This window comes from Perca flavescens, chromosome 6 (assembly GCF_004354835.1).
Source record: "Perca flavescens isolate YP-PL-M2 chromosome 6, PFLA_1.0, whole genome shotgun sequence".
Taxonomy (NCBI): domain Eukaryota; kingdom Metazoa; phylum Chordata; class Actinopteri; order Perciformes; family Percidae; genus Perca; species Perca flavescens.
The window spans coordinates 30504951-30530192 of record NC_041336.1 but is presented as its reverse complement, the minus strand read 5'-3'; the positions used below and the strand labels follow the sequence as shown (position 1 = coordinate 30530192).

Below are 25242 nucleotides of genomic sequence, written 5' to 3'. Positions count from 1 at the left end.
CGCTATTTGTTCCATTTGAGGTGAATTCGAAGTGCAGCAGTTAAGCTCCGTTCTGTTTAGACGGAAACGATCTGAAGAGAAAACGCAAAAGTGGCGTTGCGTTCTCACTTTTTACTCCGCGTTTAGGGCTGTAGCGATACACCAATCTCACGATACGATACACGATATTCAGCTCACGATACGATATATATATCACGATATTCAGCCAACGATACGATTCGGTATAATTCAATACACTTAAATAATTTTTTGAAAGATTTAAAGGGGACCGAGTGATTTTGGTGACATCTTGTGAGGGTTCCATTTACTTGGATTTAATTAATTGAACTGAAAACATCAATTACACAATATATGTCTCTGACTGGACAGAGAGTCTACAGCTGGGATCATCAACTACATTTTTTCAGAATTTTTCTAAGCACTCTGGCGGCCGGACTTTCAAATAAAAGAAAATTAATTTATACCTAATACGCCTATTCTTTTTCACTTTCTTACTGAATTAATGCTATTTTTTTTATTTTTTTTTTACATGTATTAGTTTGAGCAAACTCCTAAAAAACATGGAAACTCCCTAATGATAACTGGCTCTTTAACTAGAAAAAGATCTCAGACTAGGAGGCAGTTCACTGAGGAGTGATGGTTAAAGTCCGTGATTATGGAAACATTATTGTAGTATGCAGCTATGGAGGAAATATTTATTCATAATTCAAATTGAAGGTCCAAAGAGAAATTGAAAGTCCAAAGGGAAAACAAAGCGAGATCAAATTAAAAATATTTTTTAAATTTTCCATTTGGCTTTGGTTTTTGAATTTAATATTTGGCTTATGAATTTCAATTTATCATTGGCTTTTAATTTTCATTTAATATTTGGCTTTTGAATTTCAATTTAACATTGGATTTTAATTTTCATTTGGCTTTTGAATTTCAATTTAACATTGGATTTTAATTTTCATTTAATATTTGGCTTTTGAATTTCCATTTAACATTGCCTTTTCATTTGGACTTGACACATGTCAATGTAAATGAGGAGGCGTGGCCCAAAGGCTGGTGGGAGGGTCTGAAACCAAAGGGGTGCAGAGGCACCTTATGAGCAGCAGGGGGAGCTTACTGCTGAGGAGCACACTGTTAAGCATCTGTCTGCAGATTCACCACTAGGCTGCAGTATAGTGGTCGTAAATCATCCCATGTCGAATCATGACGAGAGATGAGTTTTGTTTTGAAACAAAATTTTGAACTGAGCCATGTTGGTTTTTGAAAAAGCTGACTTTTCAGGATGAAACGGATCACTTTTCCTCGTGTGTGTGTGTGTGTGTGTGTGTGTGTGTGTGTGTGTGTGTGTGTGTATATATATATATATATATATATATATATATATATATATATATATATATATATATATATATATATATATATATATATATATATATATATATATATATATATATATATAAAAACTCGCTTCATTCTAGGGCTATTTCACAGGGTTGTATTAGGGCGCATAGAACAGCAACCGGACCATTTTCAGCCCAACCAATGTTACATTAGCCTCGTGAGACCGTCCTGATCTCGCGAGCTCCAGTTTTCTCAGATCAGTCTGACGTCTTCAGATAGAGAAAATTTGGAGCCGTTCGCTAAATGACCGACCAATCAGCGTTAGTTTTGAGGCGGGTTTAGGTGTGACGCAACAAGAAGCGACTGTTCAGTCTAAACAACATGGCTGCTTCCACGGATGAGATGAGCGTAGCTATCGCGCTAGCTTTATCCGAATTACAAAGTATTCCTACATTGAAAGAAGAGCAAAAAACGGCACTGGAGGCTTTTCTCGGAGGAAAATATGTTTTTGCTCTTCTCCCGACTGGTTTCGGCAAGAGTTTGATCGGATTGGTTGATTTGGCCCGTCTATCACCAACATAGGTGGTGATAGACAGATGGTTTATCCAATCAGCTAACCAGGATTTTTGCCCCTTCCTAGTGATGCACCGATGTGAAAATTGTGGCCGATACCGATAACCGATATCTCTGCAAAGAACACATTTTTTTATGATAATCAAATAAGGAACTATTTTCCAAAAGGCATTTTTTTTACTTTTGTGATTTATTTTCAGAAATCACTGAATGTCCTGAATTCACACTATGAATAAGCCAACCCTGAGTATTCACAATAAACATCTAACTCACTTTTTCACGTATTCTGTGAACATTGTACAACAGTTCAAAACTTTAAAGTACAGTAGTAGGCCTTAAATGGCCAAAGCCAAAAGTATTGAAAGAGGTAAAATGTGAAAATGGAGCCAGAACAAACTGGACTGAACAGACACTGGCTTTTGCAGTCTGAACTGGAAGTACAGTAACTGCCAAGTACTTAAAGGTTAGGCCTAACCCTTGAAATTATAGAAATTGGTGCCTTCTAGGCCGAGATAAGCCAGAAAATGTGTTTTTTGCTCATATGGATGAAAGACACCAAATCCCAGAATGCACTTGCTTCGCTGCTTAGACTCTACTCCCAAGCCACATCCACTTACAGACCGACAGTGACGCAGCATTCAACTCAACCCAAATGTGTTTTATTGTCATTTCAACCATATACACGAAACAACATTTCACCGTGGCTGTAATGGTTACACATTTAAAATATATAAAAACGACATACGAAACAGGTGTTTACAGTCAACCAAGCGCTAATGCTAGTATGCATTAGCTGAACTTTACGTGTGTGTGTGTAATAGCTAAATGTAGCAGATTATAAAACACAGTTGTAAATTTGCGTGAAATGTAGAACGGTCGGCATTTACTAGTCACAAACTTCCCCAGCAGTTAGCATTTAGTTGGATACAAGCAGCTAATTTCTGCACAAGTCCGTGTTAACAAAATCTCCACTCTTACCCGGCGACATGTTTCCACAACAAGAAAAACACAGCAGTCTCTGAACTCGTGATGGGATTTTCGTTTAAGTTTGATGTACTCCAGTTTGTTGTCTAATGAGCAGACACTTGCAACCAGGATTGATGGAACAGGTGGCTGGCTAGCGTTAGCTTTCCACCTAGCTAGGTTAGCTATACTCCAGCCCCCGTTTGCGTTTCACCGCTGAGAATGTCCCCCCATGATCGCGGCTGCTGCCCGTCGCGGCTGCTGCCCGCTCCGGCCGCCGCTGCTGCCTGCTGGTCAAACTAAGCTGTACGGCGGGCCGCAGCAACCGAACAGCAACCTCTTATTTCCAAACATTCATCTCTCCCCCGACCACCGAGAGCCGGTGGTCTACTAAAGTTTCCAGTGTCCCACTTCGCCGCAGATTCCGTCTGCAAAAACCAACATCCCCGCCCACACTTTTTAAGCACCTTCACTTTCAAGCACTTTTTAAGCACCTTCAAGGTCCATTTTAAAGCTTTTTCCAGCACCTTACACCACCGTAAAATATATGCCAATACATACAAAATTATTACTCAGTGTTTTTGTCACATTAAAAGACATAATACTATAAACAGCCAACATTGTGTCTCGTAATAGCAGAAGGATCAGATATTTAAGCAAAACACAAGTTTTATTTTTCAAAATGTATCACTGTCCAAGTAGACTGTGCTATCTAACCTGCCTGAGTCAATGTAAAAACAATTACCCCCAAACAAAATCACTCGACAGGTTCACTTCACTAACCCTGAATTATCACCTTTAAAATGTTTAAGCTCTTCATGGTTCATAACATAACATACAGTAAGACAGCTATGGCAGGGCTCTATTAAGTGCGACCAATTTGGTCGCAAATGTGACCAAAATTTGTAAGGGTGCGACTACCATTTTTCCTAGGTTGCACCGGTGTACCTAACATCCTCGCATTCACTGCCTCTCCACGAACGAAGCAAAAGCTATGTTTCCATCCACACGTTTTTATCCAAATTACGTGATATCGAATGAAAAATGCCTTATGGAAACAGTAAAATTCGATAGAATTTCATGAATATCGACTCAAATGAAATACGTTCAGTCTCATCGGATTTTCTCTTGATCGATCGATAGATAGATAGATAGATAGATAGATATGGCTTATGCGATAAACGCTGATGGAAACGTTATTTGCCGAATAAATTAATGAATTGCGATTAAGTTTTAGGTCATTTTATGGTTGCAACCCGCCACAAAACGAAGAAGCAGAAGTTTTAGTTCATTTCCCCCCAGTATTTCTGCTCTGTTGCACACATGACAGGTGTCAACAATGACCGATGTAAGCAGACGAGCGAGGAGACGAGAGACTTTTTGAATTTAATTTACGAGCAAAATATAACTGCTATTTTAGATAGCCAAAATCTAAGAAATGCCATAATTTATCAGGAACTCGCGAAGGAAATGACCAACAAAGGTTACGACAAGCCGTGGGACGTCCTTCGGAGTAAATGGATGGCGCTCAAATAGCGATACATGTCTCAAAAAAAGAGAGTTGTCTCGCAGCGGCGCCGGAGGGAAAATAAAAGGCAAGTTCCACCTTTTTGATGAGCTGGATCAGATCCTCGGCCAAAGTCCCATCGCAGCGTCCTCAGCTTCTAATATTAACAACAACTACTTTTCTCTAGCAAAACTTCAGATAATTCGATTGACAAGTGGATGGAAACTTAGCTAATGTTGTTTATATGGATATGGTTTAATGTTGCGTTACGTGACCCTTCTGTAAAGCCGTGCCTGCGTTTGGATCTCTCCTCCATTCACTCACGGCTCCCCTGCAACATGGAGAGACACAGCGCCGCTGGTCCAGACTGCTGACATTTGTCTACAGTTTTAATTGTTATTAACACAGCTGTATATTGTTAAGTATGAGAGGGAAACCTGTATTGGTACTGTAGACCGGTGTGGCAGTTTACTGAGGCGTCGCTCGCTGTGGTCGAGCCAACCCCTTTTATTGCCTTCCCCTCAGCAAACCCCCGGCCCTTATGCCCTCTTCTGCCGTACGGACAAACGTCAGTTGCCCGTCAGCGGGGCGGATGTTTTGACCTATACTAAAAAGGAGTTGCTTTTGACGCTTCCCTGATTTATTAGTTTATAGAGACACACACGCCCTCCGTTTAAGGAGAGACCCTCACCTGGATCAGGGAACCCGAAGGCGAGGCAAGAGGTTAGATACACACTACACCAGATGTCCCCAAAAACACGGGCTGTTATCCCCCTGTATGACAAGCACTGCCCAAGGGGATCTTTAAAACCAATGATTTTTCTTTAGTAGGCCTACCTACGGTCTCTGCCGTCCTCCCAGGGTCACCGGAGGTCCCTTCCTTCTCAAGGACGTCCTCCTTGCCCTCCTTGGTCGCCGGACTGAGAGAGGGGGATGCTCAGAGGCTCTGACCAGGCCGTGCGGATAGGGAAATGCACTCCCACTGGGAGATAACAGGAGGTCTGCGTTTCCAAGTCAATCCCCGCGGGCCGCAACTGGCCACCGGCGGTTAAAGAGGAGTCTCTAACCCCCATAAGGGTGAACCCTCCCCGCTTGGCAGCGGGTAAAACGATCCCAGAGAAAATAAAGAACTGGCAAAAGTTGGGTCCCCTAGTCCAAAGTCGGACTCAGGTGGTTTTTATTATTTTGTGACAAAAGCAGAAATTAAAAGCAATTGATCCTTTACAAAATAGAAATAAAAATGAAGATAAAGCCTCCGCTCTAACCTCTCTGAGGTATTTAGGGCCACTTCTCTTTTCCTCCTATCTCTCCCACACTCATATGAGCGCAGGTAATCTCCTCTCCGGTGTCAAAAAGGCAAATAAATCTTTCCCCAGCAACAAAAGGCGTCTGGGCAAAATTATGAGAGAAGAGCATTTTTTGGCCCCTGTTTAACAGAGGTATTCGAAGCCGCTTCTCAGAGATAGTATTTTTTTTTTTTTTTTTTTTTTTTTCTTCTTTTCCTCCCTTACACTCAGCGAGTACAAGGGAACCCCTCTACAGCTGAGAGGGGCCTAATAAAGCTTTCCCAATGCAACAGAAAGTGCAAGGGTAGATGGAGAAGGCTTCATGGCATCCCGATGCCACGTAAAGCGCTCGGGTAAAAGAGCCCGAAGGGAGCCCGCTACTTGGCAAAAACACTTGTACCTTGTAACGTAATGTAGGAAACACTTCACAAACAACGTACAGTAATGAACTTCATGAACTCTACAGCTCGTGTGCTGTGTATGGCCACGCATGCGCCTTCAAGACACACACACACACACACACACACACACACACACACACACACACACACACACACACACACACACACACACACACACACACACACACACACACACACACACACACACACACACACACACACACACACACACACACACACACACACACACACACACACACACCTTCTGCCTGTGCTCTTCTTATCTGTCCAGGTGCTTTCCTACACTCTTCAGAGTTTCTCAATAAAAGCTCTTTCTATCATAAAATGCAAAAACAGATCAGTATAAGCAAAAAACAGATTAATATATAAGCAAAAACAGATTAATATGCAAGCAAGATATTGTTATTTTTGGGGGGCTTTCAAACACACACACACACACACACACACTTAGCAATGATATAGTTTGCTTTTCAAAAACACATCTAAGTGATTACATAGTTATCCTGTTAATACTGACAACGCTATATATGTTGTAAAGCATGGAATAAGGAAATTATTCAGCTATTTCTATGTTTTGGGGTTTTCATCTGACCCAGCGGTCAACAGTAGCCTACCAGTGTTTCCGCTGGTAACTCTGTTATTGCGGCCGCCACGGCGAAAAACACATTAGAAGTTATTAAATCCAACTAACTTCAGTTCGTTGAGTAATAGCGTTTAAGACGGAGCCTGCTGGATCATAGTTCATAAAAATGCAGCGCAGTGACAATACAGACGTTTCGTAGCCTACACAAGACGGGTGTAACACCGCTGACCCGCCAAAGCGCATTCGACCCGTGCTGGACCCATTCATAACGAGTCAACGCCGGTCACTCTATGAGTAGAATACGCTTCAGTCCATCGCACTCCCCCTCTCTTCCTCTGTTTCCATATGTCTTTCGGTCTGTTTTTTTTTTTTAAGATTTCAGCCTTTATTTTGATAGGAAAGCTGAAGACATGAAAGGGGAGAGAGAGGGCGGGGGGAATGACATGCAGGAAAGGGCCGCAGGTCGGAATCAAACCTCTGTATTTACCAACTGAGCTATCCGGGCGTCCTCTTTCTCTTTTAATCAGTCTGTTATTGTTGTTAAACAAGTGAAGGAGCTTTCTCAGAGATATATATAGTACAGGCCAAAAGTTTGGACACACCTTCTCATTCAATGTTTCTTTCTTTTCATGACTATTTACATTGTAGATTCTCACTGAAGGCATCACAACTATAAATGAACACATATGGAATTATGTACTTAACAAAAAAGTGTGAAATAACTGAAAACATGTCTTATATTTTAGATTCCTCAAAGTAGCCACCCTTTGCTTTTTTGATAACTCTGCAAACCCTTGGTGTTCTCTCAATGAGCTTCATGAGGTAGTCACCTGAAATGGTTTTCACTTCACAGGTGTGCCTTGTCAGGGTTCATTAGTGGAATTTTTTTCCCTTATTAATAAAAAAAGCAAAGGGTGTCTAGCCCTAGCTTGTGAAAAGTGGCTTTGACTTAAAACTGAACATTTAGCCCACTTTGTAAAAAAATACAGGGCTATATATCGTGTATCGCCATTCAGCGCTAATGGCGACGCAAGGAAAAAGTTGGGTGCACCTAAATTTTGTGCTGGTGCACCTAAATAAAAAAAGTTAGGTGGACCAGTGCAACCAAGGCAAAAAGTTAGTGTGGAGCCCTGTATGGAGAGGAGCACTGAGTGGGAAGATCTGAGCCAAATGACATTCAGCTGGGTCATAGTGTCAAAATCAAGGAAAAAAAGTGGTGCACCCGCTTAGATTTTGCTCAAAGTTTAAGCTACCCTTAATGCCCTTTCACAATTTTTTTCCAAATCTAGGGCATGCCGTACAAACTTGTAATGGTTCAGTCATATTGACAGGTTTTTCTTCCAACCTACAAAGTTTGGGCTGCCTATGAATTAATGTCCAAATATTGCTTCCCAGATTTTCAGGCTGTAAAACTGAAGTAATTTCAAGGGTTAAAAATATGAAAACATAGGATTTGAACAGAAATATTTTACAGGCCTTGGTTTTGGGACACATTCTTGATATAGACAATGTTTGAACAAAATCTGAGACAGTGCAACAACAACCTGTAATTCCATTTTAACACAGAAGACTGACAGTGCACAGGCACCTGCCTGATAAATAGCCTATATTAATTGAAAAAAAAATGTTTACTTCATTGCCAAGACATATACATTTATCTACTGGAATAGAGCAGTGTAAATATTGCATAAGGCCATCCTCAACCTTACAGTAGGCTGCTTGTATGACACTCCATCTGACACCATTTCTGTTGAGCAACAACGATTGTTGTTAAGCACCGGGATAACGTTTGCAGGTTTTAATTTGCGGGTAGTAACGTTACAGTGACTGTGATGTAACTTTGGCTATGTTCACTGCATATTCCCCAAATGAACGTGCCATAACGGACATGCAATACTAACATTACATTATCACACCAAGTACTGTCAGTCACTTAGCCTGCGAATTCCTAGCTAGAAGTTACTAGCATAAACAAATAGGCGCTAACTGGCGCTAACGTGTAGCCAACTATTTCAGTTGGCTTACTTGAAACTTACTTCATGTGACTCGAGAGCTCAGACTCGCCCATTTTGGAAAGCTGCACATCTTTTTTGCAGACTTTACAAGAGGCAACTCGTAGGGTTTGTCCTCGTTTAATCCATAATTTGTATCTTTCATCTTCCAGCCAACGTTCATTGAAACGACAACCTGCCGGCAGCGATATTACGAATCCCACTATGGCCGTGCCAAGACCCGCCCTTCAATACCATTTATTGGCCAGGTGTCCATGATGGTTACGCAAGGTAGCGTAACCGTGACCAATCGGCTATCCTAACCTTAACCACTCGAGGTGAAATGTCTTGCCTCAACCAATCGAGCTGCTTCCTAGGGCGGGTCTTGGCGTGGTGGCAGATCGCAGTCACACATGCGAGCAGGTTTAATTGTAGGCTCTCCAACATTTTATTTCTCCATTTAATATACGAACTATTCAGTAAGTTAGGCATTGGTTGTGAAAGAAATACAGTTAGCATTTTCAAGCATTTTATCCAAAATTCAAGCCCTTTTCAAACCTTGAAAACACAACATCAAAATTCAAGCATTTTCAAGGATTTCAAGCACCCGTACGAACCCTGTATCTTAGACTATATTATTGTGTCTTATGAAGTCTTCTCACTTACAGTTTGGTCCACATAAAGTCCCCAAAAAGTCAGGAAAAAGTGGCAAAAACATAAAAAAAAAGCACAAAAAAACCTGTCAAAGGGTTAATTGATATGAGGGCCAGATCAAAATCAAAAGGTCACAACTCCGGCCCCCTCTATTGGTATATATCATGTCTCTGTGGTATCTGGCCCTATAAGTTTACACATCACCACAGCATCGCTACTCAAAACACAACATCTCTTATTTGATAGCTCCTCGGCTGACACGGAAGTCGTTATGTCCCTCCTCGGTGAAGGCCACAGTGTGTGAATGGTTCCTTGAATATGTAAAAGTGCTTTGAGTAGTCGTTAAAGGTGCCTTATAAAACTAACTTTCTGTTATATTTTCTGAAACTGACCCTATGTTGGAGTAGAACTACATGAAGCAGGTAATTAAAATAAATAAAATAAATCCAGCTCCTCTGGCACCACCTACAGCCTGGAGTGGGATTTGCAAAAGTCCACCGCTCCCTGTTCAGATGCACCAATCAGGGCCAGGGGGGGGGTGTCTAACTGCGTGTCAATCACTGCTTTTGCACACACATTCATTCATTCATTCATTCATTCATACACACACACAACAATTATGGACCATAACACAACTAATAAGTAAAAGATGACATAGCAATTAATCATCAAGCAGCCCTATTAACCTGTAACAGTTTATATACATAAGACAAGCCCCCCTCCCCTGTATTTCTTTATTCTTTCTTTTCTTTATTATGTATTTCTTCATTATTATCCGTGATGCTTTGGCAATATTGTTATTTCTGACATTCATGCCAATAAAGCAAATTGAATTGAATTGAGAGAGAGAGAGGGAGGGAGGGAGGGAGAGAGAGAAAGAGGGAGGAAGGGAGGGAGGGAAGAGAGAGAGAGAGGGAGGGGGAGAGAGGGAGGGAGAGAGAGAGAGGGAGGGAGACAGAGTGAGAGAAAGAGGGAGGGAGAGAGAGAGAGAGAGGGAGGGAGAGAGAGGGAGGGAGAGAGAGAGACAGAGGGAGGGAGAGAGAGGGAAGGAGAGAGAGAGAGAGAGGGAGGGAGGGAGGGAGAGAGAGAGGGAGGGAGAGAGAGTGAGAGATGCTAATAAAACATGCCAATAAAGCCTCTTTGAATTTGAGTCAGAGAGAGGGAGAGAGAGACTCCAGGCTCCAGGCGAATGTGTGCCATTACGCACTGAGCTCGTGCCAGATGAGGAGTACCAGAGCCTCGGAGGAGACTGTCCGGTACTGTAGCTCAGGCTGGTTCGGAGCTTTTTGAGATGGGCGGTGCTGACGGTCCAAACGGCACCGGGGCGTCTCCAGCCCCGGACTATGAATGGAGATATGAATACTATGACGACGAGGAGCCGGTGTCTTTTGAAGGACTCAAGGCGCACCACTGTGAGTATATCGCCGTCTGTTTAAATGTACCTCACTGTGAAATGATCCGAGTCATCTGATAGGCTGCTACATCTTCTCTGGGATTTCAGCTGTATGTTTCCTCACTTAAAAAAATAATATATATGTTTATTATAAGAAATAAACAGGGTCGGGTGTAGATTGTGTGTGTGCGTGTGTGTGTGTGTGTGTGTGTGTGTGTGTGTGGGGGGGTAATGCCAGAGCTGTTTTATTCACTTTAAACATCGGATAAAGTGACTTTTTTTTGGTTTTCAAACAGATGCTACTGAACTGAGAACTGAGCCTCCTAACAAGCAAGCTAACTAACTAACTAACTAACTAGCCAGCCTGCGGCCACTTAATTAGTCAAATGTAACAGCTAAATGTTTTTATTCACACACTCTTGTCACAGCTTAGAAAAGCACAACGCTTTTGCCAGAGGAGTGGGACTTTGTTTGGCTCATTTTCTAAAACCGGTGTGTAGCATGAAAGCACGGTGGGTGGAATTAGCAAGCTAGCTAACCAACAAGCTACAATAAGTTACTTTATACCGTAGACTGTTAATATACAGTCTATGCTTTATACCTGCTAACCAGGGGCGGCTCTAGAAAAATATTTATGGGGTGGCGAGAGGGGGGCAGGAATTTTTGAGGGGTGGCAAATTATGTCAAACGTGTATATATACTGGATTTAATCACAGTTTGATGAGAAATAGTATGTACACACTACAAAAGGGCACAGGCTGCCATTTACAAACTCATACAGACAAACTTCATCTCATGCGATCAGTGTCCTGCATTTAAGGTTTTGTGTGAAGCAGTTCATATTAAGAATAAGTGACCGTACAATGTGATCTCACTTAATAGGAGATAGAAGTATGGGGCATTATCACAGGAAAGGCATTAAGGTAAGACACAGGTGCTGAGTGGCAGATGTGTGAGAGGGGAAGCAAACAGTTTTTGACTGCGTTGCAGTATAAGAAGAAACTATACAAAGAAAAACGTACCTATGAAGATCTTTATGGACTGAGCTGTACTGAGTGAGCATTAATACACTGTGGAAATAAATGGGTCACGGCACTCAAACAAGGTACTGGACATCACTTATATTGTTTACTCAGAACACACATTCTCCCCATTTGTCCCTCATCAGTAACGTGAACAATTTTTTGTTTAAGTGATGAGGAATACAGTAAAGTATATAAAATATTCACTGCAGTTAATTAGACATGAAAGGGACATTTCATGCATGTAAATATGAGCTGCTGTATCAAAAAAATCAACAAAAAGGCTCACAGAGTTACAAAGGGTATGTTACATCAAAATCTCCACAAACCTGAATAAAAGTCACATCAAAATACATTTTGCTCCCAGTCTGAATAAGTACAAAACATTTTTGTGAGTAGGTTCATACATGCCGTTTCTGGACAATTTTATACTGTATATACAAGAGAAGAAAGATTAAACAACAACAATAACAACGCTGCTTCATGTTCAGCAGGATTTACATTTACACCAGTGTCACATTTTAAACTTTGTTTCTCACACTTTTGGTTTTAGTAAAGGTTCTCAGTTGCCAAAACAAAGATATAAACAGAAATTTAAAGTACAGATTCTGTTAAGGTCATCATTTTAACAGCTTTGTAAAGGCTCATCAGTGAGCATAACATGAAGTTGTCATGCCTAGAACAGCTGAATGCGGCGATTTCCATGTTGCTCAGCAAAACGCTTCACAAATGTATCTAGATCTAATGCCCTTGTGCGTTTTGATTGAGATTTGAGTACAGCCAAACTCGATAGTGTCTTTTCTGTCATAGTTGACCGCAAATAAGTCTTTATGAGCCTGAGAGATGAAAAACTTTGTTCACAGGATGCACTGCTCACAGGTAAAACAACCGCTAGGCTATTTTACACAACCTGAACAACTCATTAAACACATCCTGGTATGGGTCCAAAAACTGAGTGAACTCCATTAGAGTGGTAGGACTCTCCTTTTCCCCCTTTTGTCTGTCTAGTGCTCGCCTCGTCTGATGTAACTCATTTTTGAGATCCTCATCATCATCAATCAATCATAAGCTCCAGCCAATAACTGAACAGCCTCCTCTCTCAAAAAAGTTGGACTTGATGGATTTAGTGCCTGGACACCCTGCATAATGTTACAATTTGTGTTAGAAAATCTTCTTCCTATTTCTCCAATCATGTTATCCAGAACTGGATAGTACACAGAGACAAGAAAAGTGTGTCTGTTATCTGGAACTACATGCTGTCCCAAGGTGGAGTGGATGACAGTATCCTGAAGCACCTTTGCTACAACTCAGCGAAAACCAATGATACTTCGTTGACATAAATCAAGCGTTTGACTCCACATTTCCTCAAAAGAGGCTTGACTACGGTACTGGACCAGTGTCTCTTTAAGTGCTTCAATAAGTTCAACAGCCTTAGTATAGTCCACTGTTTTAGACTGGAACACGTCTGATAAAAAATTGGAGTCACTCAGGACCTTTCTGAACAGAACAAGAGATCCAGCAAAATTCAGATCAATTTGAGCCAATATCCCTCTTGCTTCTACAGCTCTTTGGCGATTGTTCTCAGATGCGATCTCTTCAAGCATCTGTACTGTTGCAGGCAACCTGTCCATAACATTGCGACATGCTATGTGCCTACAGGCCCAACGTGTATCACTTAGCTGTTGGAGTTCCCTTGGTGCACCATCAAACATCTCCCGCTGCACTTTGAGCCATTTGTTATGTACATAAGACCCAGACATGAATACATACAGTCGTTCCAATAATGAGAAGAAGTTTCCTGCATCTGCCACACTTTTTACAGCGTCTACGATAACTAAGTTCAAGCAGTGTGCACTACAGTCAACATAGAAGGCATGTTTGGCTACTTTTATTTTTGCTTGAACACCTGCGCGCATCACTGCTGCGCCATCGTAGCCCTACAAGGTTTTTCTCAAGGAACAATATAATCTTGTCACTTAAGGTGGCAGCATCCAGGTGTTCTGCCACTTCAAACTCCAGAAAGCTTGTTACATTTTTATTTATTTATTTATTTTATATTTCTGTAAATGCGCCAGTGTTAGCTAGTCGGCTAATTTTCAACTGTAGTCCTAGTTGCCTAGCATGCATGTCTTTATGGTGGAAAGAAACCGGAGCACCCTAAGGAAACCCACGCAAGCACAGGGAGAACATGCAAAATCCACACAGAAAGTCCTGAAACGACCTGGGTTTGAACCCAGAACCTTCTTGCAGTGAGGTAGAAGTGCTAACCACTGAGCCACCGTGCTCTCCTGGCTCTTCCCCGGAGGGTCTTAGGGAATATCTCTATTTAGTTCCATCAACATTAACTGAAAACTGCTTGCTTGTTTTAACTTCCTGGAAGATTTCTTCTTTGACCATTGCAGCAAAGCACTCAAGTATTTCATTCTGTATCGTTTTACTTGCATTTTTAGCTTGTTGTTCAAGTTTTTTTTTATGATGGGGTTATGGTTACCCAGCAGGTCTAACATAGACAGAAAAACACCTTTTTTTTCCTGAGTCGAGAGACTCCCTGTGACCCCGCTGAGCTATGTTTTCTGTGGCTGTTAGAACTAAAATTTTAGCTAATGTTTTAATGTGGTATTGATTTTCAGCCACCTGCTTCTTTTACTTGCTCATCCATTAGTCCAAACATTGAGGTATTTTTATCCATAATTTTCATGTTCTCTGTCCATGCGAACATTGCATTTACGTGGCCTTCAGATCTGGCATTAGAACAGAAACCACTGTCTTTCACTGTAGCCTTTTTCCAGTTACGATAACCCTCGAATGAGGTGAAAACAAGTCCTTGGAGCATCGGGGAGGGAAAAATGCCTACAAGCAAAACAGTAAGCTGCATCTTTCGATTGGGAGTACTCTAACCAGGGATGAGATTTGTACCAGTCGCTGCGGAAGCTTCTCCTGGCTCCTCCCTGGAGGGTCTTAGGGAAACTCTCGCCCACTGGCTGCACTGGCACCTCACACCTGGACTTGGATACGTCTAGAAACCAGAAAATTACAACTAGTAAAAACATAATCAATTAGGAACGGTCATTGATTAGTTATAACCATCAGACTGCGTTAACACACACTAACATTTTAGCCTGGGAGAGTATTTTTTAGGTTAATTTGTTTAATTTTTGTATTTAATCTGAACAATAGATCTAAAATACATTCTACACAAAATATAAAAACTCATCTCCCCATCTCATCACACTGACAACTTTCCCTAATTATTCATACTTAAGCAAACATTAATTTATTTGAAGTCTAAGCAAGGTCTCTTAAATTTTATAGCAAAATGTCTGTCTTTGTCATTTGTTGTTCTTATTCATATGTAAGTTAGTATACTACGCAGCAACAGTTTCCATACCATGTGGACCAGCTCGACTGGAGATCATTGGTGATGGCCCAGGCACTCTCCTTTCCCTTTCACTGTTTGATCCCTGCACGTTATCTTGTCTCTCGCTTTCTCCCTCCTCATCTTAGTGATGCTCTCCCTCCATATTTTCACCACTATGGTGTTCTCCCACCTCCTCCTGTCCCTGGTCGCCTGGTTACGTTTCTGTGGCCCTTCTCCACCTCGTCTTCTATCTCTCCTTCCATCTCTTTTCTCTCTCCTTCCACCTAATCTTCTCAGTCTAGATTTTTTTCTTCTTGTGGCCGCCAAAACAATCCCCTCTCTCTTCTGTTCTGTGCCCCCCCCTCCGCTCTCTCCTTATGTGCAGCAGCGCTGGCCTGGCCCTAAGCATCCAGTCCTTCGTAACAGAACCAAGCCAGACTTCTTTATCAATCTTTCTCCCTCCCTTTGTAGAATTTCTTTTTTTTACTTCAAATATATAATAGAAAAAATAATAGTCAGTGCCCTTGATCAAGGCACTGGATCCGTTCTGCAGTTGGACCCTGGGCGCTGTAAATGGCTGCCCACTGCTCCCTTGAGGGATGGGGTCAAATGCAGAGAATGAATTTTGCTACATGTATGTGACGAGAAAGTACCTTCCCATGTATTACCTGCCTAAGTAATAATTATAATTTAATAGTGAGTTTGTGATTATTTGCGCCTGTGGTGCAACTGTGTGGTAACCCTAACCCTAACCTTTCAATATATGACTGTAATCCTGCTGATAACGCAATTTCATTTAATATGTTTATCATCCCTCTCAAACCATAGTATTATGATTACCAGGACTGTAAGTTTTGTAAAGAGGTTGTGTTGTCAGAATACTGAGTGGATATATCACCACTTATCCTATCCTGTATCTCATTTCTTTTTCTTACAATTTTGTAGACTCTATAGTGATCGGCTTCTGGGTCGGCCTGGCTGTCTTTGTCGTCTTTATGTTTTTCCTTCTCACGCTTCTGACCAAGACCGGAGCTCCACATCCTGAGTGAGTCACTGCAACTATCACCACTGTTAAGATTAAAGAGATACTGTAACATCTAAATACAGTAAAGTCCAAAAATAGTGAACAAAAATTTAAACTAAAAGAATGTCTTCACAAAGACATGGAACCTCAGGCAAAAACTATCAAAGAATTCAAGTGCAGACTAGCATCAACATACGTTTCTTTTTTGGCCCGATTTCCTCAGACTTTATGAATTGGACTGATTGAATGCAGCAGAAACAAGCAATTGTTCAGTGTGCAATGGATTTAAGAACACTGTTAAGTTTGTTTAAGTACATTAAACCACGTTGAGCTTTTTCACCTTAGGACTTATAATGAGAACCGTTGGGAGTCAACCCACAGCCGCTCCGCTGCTGCTGAAAATGTGAAGCAGAAACGCTTAATGTCAGATAATGTCCATAATAATAGGACTTTGGGTTAGATTTTTTTGACAGTTTTGAGTGGTTATGAGGAGCAATATAAGAGAGAAACGTTAAGCTTTTTCACGTTAAGCGTTTTCACGTTAAGCGTTTTAGAATGATCCCGTTCAGTTCTCGTATAATTAATCAAACATTCTCTTTCCTTTGTTAAATCCATTCTCCTTGCATTTTGTATACATCCACCTATATCTGTGAGTTTGCCAGATGTTTTTAACTGTTCATAAATTAAAGTAATTGCCCGATCCAAATCGTTGTATCCCCAGAACAGATTACAAGACTTTAAAATCTGTTTTAAATGTCGTATCAAAACAATATAATGGTGACGACTTGCAAGCAAAGCAGCAATGTCCTTATAATAATGAAGACCTAGATTAAAATATAGTGCAGCTAATTAACTGTACTGTGGTCATTCTCTAGTTGTCTCCAGTATGGCCCAGGCTAACGCTTTCATGTGCCCACACTAGTTTTGCGTGCTCACACAAAACTTTCATGTGCTCACGTGAAACTTTCATGTGTGCACATAAAAAGGTTTTGCGTGAGCACATGAAAGTTTCGTGTGAGCACATGAAACCAAACTTTAGATTTTTTTTGCTCATGTACCCTTAGGGGCTCAGTAAAATTCTACAGTGAGGAACAATTGTCATAACTGAGCCAGGAAAAACCCTGTTCCTGAGAAAAAAAAATGTTAACCAGCTAGTCGCTAACTATGTATGCTAACTATGTATGCTAACTATGTATGCTAACTATGTATTAGGGTTATGTACAGTACGTTATATCTGTTGTTTGCTGCTGAGCCGGTAGTGTGCAGTAAGTATTTTCTCTGAAAACAGCTGCCTGCTGTGACTGAAAATAGTACTATGAGAGCAGTGGTGAGAGGGAACCAAAAGTAAAGTTGTGGGCCGGACAGCTAAACAATGAGCTCAAACTTCTCTGTCGACTCGTCACTACGAGCGAACCCTTTCACAATGTTACATTGTTAATGTAAATGTAAAACATTGGCACAATGAATTCTTAAGTGAGTGTAAACTGTATCCTCTCTCCATGGCCGTATAAACCATTGAGGACACAGAGGTCCGGACCCCCTCCCCCCAAAAAAGAAGCAATTTAACTGCCTAAAGTAAACAAAGTCAAGATATGACTTGTTTGTCTGTCTGTGCATCATCACCGTCATTGCTTGTGGGTGGTGGGTGAGCGAGTAGGGGGGTGAAGTGGATTGTCTTGTCATGACTAATATGATCTTTGGTCAACGCAGTGGTTTTGGGGTATAGTGTCGACTTGTGGTGCCTTGTGGCTCGGAGGGACAGGTTGGCAGTTCAACCCCATGCTCCTCTGGCCCAGGTCCTTAAATTGAATCCCTGGCAACGTATCAGGGAATCGTACGAGTTACGATTCCAGGAATATGTAATCCCCTCAGCTCCTTCAACTTGTGCATGATGCACACAGAAAAATAGTCACCCGGTTTAATGGCACTCCTTAAATTGCATCCCCGGCTGCTCCACTTGCCTCCCTTCCTCGCGTCTAGTCTCGTGTCTTAGTCCGTCCCACTAAGGAAGCATGGGAGAGACAGAGGAAATCATGGGAGGAGAGAGGAAACAAGCAAATGTGTTTTAAAGATGAGACGTCCTTTTGTCTCAAGCGTCACATGAATTTGTCAGCTGTTTGGGCGGAGTTAGCAACCCGGTTAGCTGCACGGCTTCCGGGAAGGCAGCTCTGGTGTACCCTCGCTCACAGCTCCTCTGCGATCGCTCCTCGGGGCACAAATACAGTAAGGGTTTTGAGACGGTCTTCACGAAGGAGGGACAGAACAACTTCCGGTTCCAGTGGGACGCTATCAAATTAGGAAACTGAGATGTACCTAAAGTGTCCCTGAGCAAGACACTGAACCTCAAGTTGCTCCCCGGAAGCTGTCCACTGCTTCTAATACTGGGATGGGTTAAGAATGCAGAAATACAATGTACTGTGTGTATGTGACTTTTTTTATTTTGTTTGTGGTTAAGTCTCACATTTGAAGCTACTGTAATGCAATAGTAGCTCTCCAAACTTGTGAAAATGCAGATATTTAGATCAGGGAAATAACCTGTATTGCTAAAATCCTGGTTATCTCTCTCTCTCCTGATGTAAGCAACAGTCGACAGCCATGTGAGAAGCGGCCCCATGTGATTGGCTACATGGACACCAACCTCGACACTGGAGCCCTTTCTCCTCGCCCTAGTGCTCTGGACTCGTCCGGCTCTCTCTTTCAGTGCTTTGTGTCCAACGAGGGTCAGCTGAACTCCAGAGCAGGTAGTGTGGGTGGCTGCCTCAGGAGGCCCAGCAGCAGTCTGGAGCTGGGGGACGGTACAGTCCTGCAGGAGTTGGCAGTGCTGGCCCACTTCAACCTTCCTAACTGTGTGGACTCTGAGCAGAGCTCAGCTGTAGGGGAGGACGACATGCTCCTGGGGGAGCCAGAGCTTCCAATCACTGGGGAGGGATCAGAGCAGCAGGAATGAGAATTACCAGTTTCCTCATTCACTCACTCCACCCATTCATCGTCATCGGTGGTCGAGTCGTGGGGGGGCACAAAGCTGTTATTCTTAAGTATAATTGGAGAATTTTTACTTTTATTTTTCACTTTAAGGCTGCTTTTAGTTTCTACAACAAATGACCCAAAAAAGTCAACTGCAATGTATTTATTGTAATTGCATGTTTCCCCTTGAGAGAAATTGTGTTGACAGAATCCTACAGTTACTGTAGGATTGATTTAGTTTGCTGCTTGTATTTGGTTTTGCTGTAAGTGCTCAACTTCTCAATGGAGACCAGTTATATCATTCAAGCTCCTCTTGAATATGCTGTTGCTGCTGCTGCTGCCGTGGACCCACGTGTGGCTGTGTTAAACCTATGAGTAATTCTCCCTCAAGGACTGTGCAAAAGTCACTGGAGAAAATACTAAACCCAGCACAGGGTTATATGTAGGGTTGGGTATCGTTTGGTTTTTTTTCGATTCCGGTGCTAAATCGATACTTTTAAAACAGTGCCGGTGCCTGAACCGGTACTTTTCAATAAAGTTAAAAAAGAAGAAGAAAAAAAATAAGGGTAGTAAACAACAGTCAGTGACAGTGAAGATTTAATAATAATGTAATAACTATAACAATAACTTATTTCACCAGTAAATTGCTGTTGAACCCCAGATGGGAAAAGGGTATTTTACAATTACTGTGAATGCACCACGAGGCTACCTGTTTTAAGTGAATCTGTGTTGTTTAATTCCGACAATGGCAGCTGCAAGTGAACGCACCGTCTGTGTTGTTTAATTTCGACAACGGCAGCTGCGAGTGAACGCACCGTCTGTGTTGTTTAATTCCGACAACGGCTGCTGCGAGCGAACGCACCGTCTGTGTTGTTTAATTCCGACAACGGCTGCTGCGAGTGAACGCACCGTTTGTGTTGTTTAATTCCGACAACGGCAGCTGCAAGTGAACACACCGTCTGTGTTGTTTAATTCCGACCATATAAACATACTGTATATCTATGAACTGCGACAACGGCAGCTGCTGCGCTGCAGAGCAGACTGTTACATCCCGCTGTTGAAGTCCTCCACAGTGAAATACAGTCACACTTTACACTGTTTAACGTTAGCTGTCAGCATTTTAACCGTGATTAATCCAGCTGCTAGCTAAAGGTAGGCTAACATTACATGCTGTCAGGTGTAGTGTAAAGTTGAGCACCGAAATGAGGCACCGAAACTTTCGTTCTTATTCGGTCTCGTTACTACCGTTTACGTCGGCACCGGTTCCCTATTGGCACCGAGTTTCGGTACCCAACCCTAGTTATATGTAGGGCTGCCACCTCTTAGTCGATTAGTCGACTAATCGGTCGTTTTGGTCTTAGTCGACTAAGATTTCTTTAGTCGATTAGTCATTTTTTAAAGTGGTGCTTTTACAGGATTAATTGTGGAGAAACTCAGTTTTACAGATGGTTAACTACATTTATATTGTGCTTTTTTAGTCTTAACCACCTCTCAAAGCGCACAGCTCTGTCAATTAAATCAACTAATCAATTAGTTGACAAAATCGTATAAGTGTTAGTCGACTAAGAATTTCTTTAGTCGAGGACAGCTCTAGTTATATGTGCCCAAAATAAATTCTGCACTTACGATGGAACACTGGTGTCTTTTAAGCAGCAGCTACTGAGCAGAGAAGGACTTGGACTCACCAAGAATCAGTGAACCATTTTCATGTCATGGGGACATAACTGATATGTTCTTTCAACCACAGATGCTCTTGCTCAGGACAAAGTGAAGAAGTGAACCTCCCGTACACCTGTATTGAATGAAGAAACATCACAGAATTATCTCCTAATTAGTCTAAATAAGCATCTGATATTAGAAATTTTCAGAGAGATTGGAGACTGATTTGGCCACTTATCTATGTCTTTATGTAGTCCTGCATTGCCAGACCTTCCTCCACAGCGCTGCGGAGGAAGGTCTGGCTAGTCCACACAGCATTCCGGGCTGGGAGAAAAACCTGCTCTGGTTTATTGGCATTTCTTTAAACCAATCACAATCGTCCCGGAGCCACGGTGCCTCTGCAAAATAGCCTCGGGAAGGAACTTTTTTGGTGGAACGTGTACGTTCAAAGGCTGTTTTAGTCGTGCAACAGAAAACTCAGATTGGACAGATAGTCTAGCTAGCTGTCTGGATTTACCCTGCAGAGATCTGAGGAGCAGCTAACCATAGTCCTCAGAAATCCACCAGACGACGGACATCGGCCGAGAAGATTAGGATGAGGTGGATTGGGTTACTTTAAAAGTTGACACTGCCAGGTCTGGGGTTCCAGTGTAGAGTGCATGAAAGGAATAACTGAATACAATTGATCACAGTTAAGACAAAAAAAACAAACATTTATTTTTACTACATCTGAAATAAGTTACAAAATATTTAATTAAACATAGAAACTAGCTACAAAATATACATACACAAATAAGAAACATGTATGAAGACTTTTTTTTAACATAAAGGTTTCTGTCTCTGAATCCCAACAAAACCTCTTTGAGTATTTGAAGCTTTGTTTCTGTGCTGACATGAAGTATTGCTGATATTAAGGTAGCGGCTGATGTGGACCAGGAAGCATGGTCTATCTCTGAGATGTGGGGTATTAACTCATATTATACTGGTTGTCAATGGGATGCCCATCACCTGAACTCTTTCTAACGTTGAGGCACTGATTATCTCTTATCTCTGGCTTCGTTACAAAGCATTACGGGCTGGCTACATTGCACGCGTACCGTATGCGGAGCGGATGTTCCAACACTACGCTACCACTATAATCTGTAAACTGTCTACACTGGACACAAGAGCAGCGTGTAAGTGTTGTGTGTTGTGTCTTCTATTTATATTTTTTACGCAAGGGCGGGTGTGGCCCTTTCACACAGAAAAGGATCATAAAGTGTCTATACTTCTATTAAATTAATCTACCTATATACAGGAACCAACTTAAAAGGGGAATTATTTTTTATTTTTTTCTCTCAACTGGGCTGCAATGTAACCCTATGTGGCAAATGTGCATCGTCAGTTTGGTCAACTAAAAGTGCTTTATTTTTCCACTGACAGGCTCAGATTAATATTTTAAGTGTCTGACAACATTATGGAAATTATCCCTACAGAGATAGACCTTTAAAACCTCTTTGAGACCTTTCTGTTTAACCAGAAACAGCTCTGAGGTCACTAGCGCTAAACCCACCAGACGTTTTAGCGTGTATAGAGCCAACATATTTTCAACATATTTTCACATGTAAATCAGTAAACTATGTGTTTATTTCAACCCAAACTAGAGTTGTGATGGTTGGAAAAGTGGAAAGACGACCCAAAATGGCTTTTCATAGTTTTATTTGGTTTCCGTCGACTTTGAATGAAGTGTATTAAGATGCAAAAATTACTGTTCATTTACATGGAGTCTGGTTGGTTTAGCAAATGCAATTTCACAGATGTTTTTAGGTTTAACAGAAAGTTCGACCTCCTTAGAAATCCTTTCCCTAATGTTGTCAGACACTTAGAATATTAATCTGAGCCTGTCAATGGCAAAACGACCACTTTTGTGAAGGTTAATACAAACTGCACAATTGCCCTGTTAACTTCCATTGTAGCTTGTTTCGCTGACTGCCGACTGCAGCGATCTCGCTTAATACTGGACCAATGTCAAAGATTGTTGTTCCCATCAGTCACTTAGACACAAAAACATAGGAAAATAGGGTCCGGGCTGTGTCCTTTGTTAGCAGCTGACATTCTGGACATTTCACAGCGCTGTGCCGGCTCCAAAAACTGAAGAAACAACAACAATCCCAGAGGGAAAGCTCACCTTATCTCCTGTGACTCACAAAATCCTACTCCCTGTGTGCGCTGCAGGTGTAGCCGCTTAAAAGATACATAACGCTGCACATCCGCTCAGCGAACGCTCCGCATACGTTACGCGTTCAATGTAGCCAAAGCCAAAGCATTAGCTTTCACTAACAGGCATCAGTCAAACTGTGCATGTGCTTTAACTCCTCTGGGTGAGGGGGTCCGGAGCAGGGAGGACCACTCCCTGTCTCTGGAGATGTCTTAGGATGTCCAGGATGGAGTCCAGCTCCAGACGGAAAGCCTCCAACTCTCTGCTCTTGTCCTGAGCCAGACGTTTCCAGCTCTCCGCCTCTGACTGCTGATCAGCCTCTAACGTCTGCCACGACCCACCAATCACCTGCAGGGGGAGGGACGGGAGGACGGGGAGTTACTATCTATGTAGTCTCGAATTGCCAGACCTTCCTCCATAGAGCTGCAGAGGAGGGTCTGGCTAGTCCACACAGCATTCTGGGATGGGAGAAAAACGTGCTCTGGTTTATTGGCATTTCTTTAAACCAATCACAATCGTCCTAAGCTCCGCACAGAGCCACGGTGACATCTGGTGGACTTTCCAGCGACACCTTAAAAATCTCAGAAGTGAATAGCTGTCGATATAGACTACTATCTATGTTTAGTATATTCTCTTCAAATGTGTTGTCTAGTTGGGGTGTAAATCATAAGCCACCTCACGATACATCGGACATGTCTGATAAATACTGCAACTGTCATCTACTGTATAATTGCTACTGTCATCATAGCAACTGCTTTAATTGTTATGAATCATATTTCTCCATATCTGTACATCTGTATCAGTGTCTCTGTGTCCTAACAGGCACCGGCAGATGGCCGCCCACCAAGAGCATGGGTCTGTCTGAGGTTCCTGCCTGTAAAAAGGAAGTTCTTCCTCGCCACTGTCGCACCAAATGTTTGCTCTTGGGGGGGTAGGGAAATTGTTGGGTCTTTGTATAGAGTGTGGTCTAGACCTACTCTATCTGTAAAGTGTCCTGAGATCATTCCTGTTGTGATTTGACACTATAAATACACTATCTAGATCCTATGTCACCAGTGATGCATTAAAATAGCTGCTAGGCCGTTCCACTACAGGAACTTTTGTTTTCACTGCGCTTCCCCTTCTGAACAGAGTTCCTGAAACCTAAAATGTAGTTCTGCTCAGGAGGTGGTACTGAATCCAAGTCTAGGACAGTAGCCTGTAGTGCAACCACACTCTGCATCGCTAGATTTTATATTCTCTTGAGGGGGAAAAAAACCCTCAAAAATGATTTTCTGCATTTTCCCAGTTTCTGGAAACGGTCTTGTGAACCCTTGTTTAACTCCATTATGTCGAAAACCTACAATGGGTGGAGCTTCTTTTACTTTAAAGGTCCCAGGACATGGTGCTCTTTGGATCCTTTTATATAGGCCTTAGTGGTCCCCTAATACTGTATCTGAAGTCTCTTTCCCAAAAATCCGCGTTGATGCAGAATTACAGCCACTAGAGCCAGTCCCACAATGAACTTTCCTTAGGATGTGCCATTTCTGTGTCTGTAGCTATTGAGGAGGAGAGAGGGGGGGGGACAAGGTGGAGGGTAGGGGTGTGGCCTTGACCAACTGCCACTTTGCTCGTTTGAAAGCCATGATGTCTCTCTTTCATGGGTGGGCCAAATTCTCTGGGCGGGCAAAGCAGAGAAAGGGGAGGTAACCTTGCTCCTTATGACCTCATACGGAGAAGATTCCTGATTGGTCCATCTGAGCTTTCATTTTCTCAAAGGCAGAGCAGGATACCCAGGGCTCGGTTTACACCTATCACCATTTCTAGCCACAGGGGGATCATAGGCAGGCTAGGGGAACGCACATTAATGTTAAAAAACCTCAAAGTGAAATTAAACCTTTAATGATACTGGCGTATAAGTGTCACCACAGCTCCAGGTTAAGCGTCTCAAAACGACCCCATTTTCCATAAAGCAGCCACAAATCACAGGGTTAAACATTAACGGTTGGGGGCTCGGGGTCATTAAAACATTATATAAACAGTGGGGGGTGAATCTTCACTAGTCTCACGATTCAATTCGATTAGGATTACCCGGTCAACAATTTGAATCGATTCCATATAAATGTTATTATATATTGCTACACATGGTTTTCATCAACAAATTCAAGCAGTATATACACTACCGGTCAAAAGTTTGGGGTCATTTAGAAATTTCCATTCCACTCCATTCCAGAGAAAATACCAGCTGAGATCAGTTGCATAGTTTTTTTAACCAGGGCAGCAGTTTATGTGATATCAGATTAGTAAACAGAATGTGCCTTTGGAACATTGGATG

The 25242-nt window shown here is 42.1% G+C and overlaps 2 protein-coding genes and 1 long non-coding RNA gene across 4 annotated transcripts in view; 1 reads left to right on the top strand and 2 right to left on the bottom strand.

Annotated features, from left to right (window-relative positions):
• Positions 1-8875, bottom strand: part of LOC114557845 (uncharacterized) — a 41504-nt gene extending 32629 nt beyond the window's left edge. The window contains exon 1 of the long non-coding RNA XR_003692850.1: positions 8703-8875. This is a non-coding gene — a long non-coding RNA (uncharacterized LOC114557845). The remainder of the gene's footprint in view (positions 1-8702) is intronic.
• A 1628-nt stretch (positions 8876-10503) lies between these two features.
• Positions 10504-19055, top strand: mrap2a (melanocortin 2 receptor accessory protein 2a). The gene is made up of 3 exons (XM_028581333.1): positions 10504-10723; positions 16030-16129; positions 18689-19055. Exons 1-3 carry the CDS (start codon positions 10603-10605, stop codon positions 19053-19055), a joined length of 588 nt encoding a protein of 195 aa, XP_028437134.1. The 5' UTR covers positions 10504-10602.
• A 3338-nt stretch (positions 19056-22393) lies between these two features.
• The window catches only part of cep162 (centrosomal protein 162), a 48712-nt gene continuing 45863 nt past the window's right edge, over positions 22394-25242 (bottom strand). For both annotated transcript variants that reach the window (XM_028581193.1, XM_028581194.1), the window contains exon 29: positions 22394-23276. In XM_028581193.1, coding sequence (XP_028436994.1) covers positions 23079-23276 — 198 coding nt within the window. In that variant the 3' untranslated portion in view covers positions 22394-23078. The remainder of the gene's footprint in view (positions 23277-25242) is intronic.

Bases quoted from the DNA above. Each gene is read 5' to 3' on its own strand.
- mrap2a (XM_028581333.1), top strand. From the start codon at position 10,603: ATGGGCGGTGCTGACGGTCCAAACGGCACCGGGGCGTCTCCAGCCCCG. The intron at 10,724-16,029 runs GTGAGTATATCG...ACAATTTTGTAG, and splicing joins AGGACTCAAGGCGCACCACT to ACTCTATAGTGATCGGCTTC. The intron at 16,130-18,688 runs GTGAGTCACTGC...TCCTGATGTAAG, and splicing joins ACCGGAGCTCCACATCCTGA to CAACAGTCGACAGCCATGTG.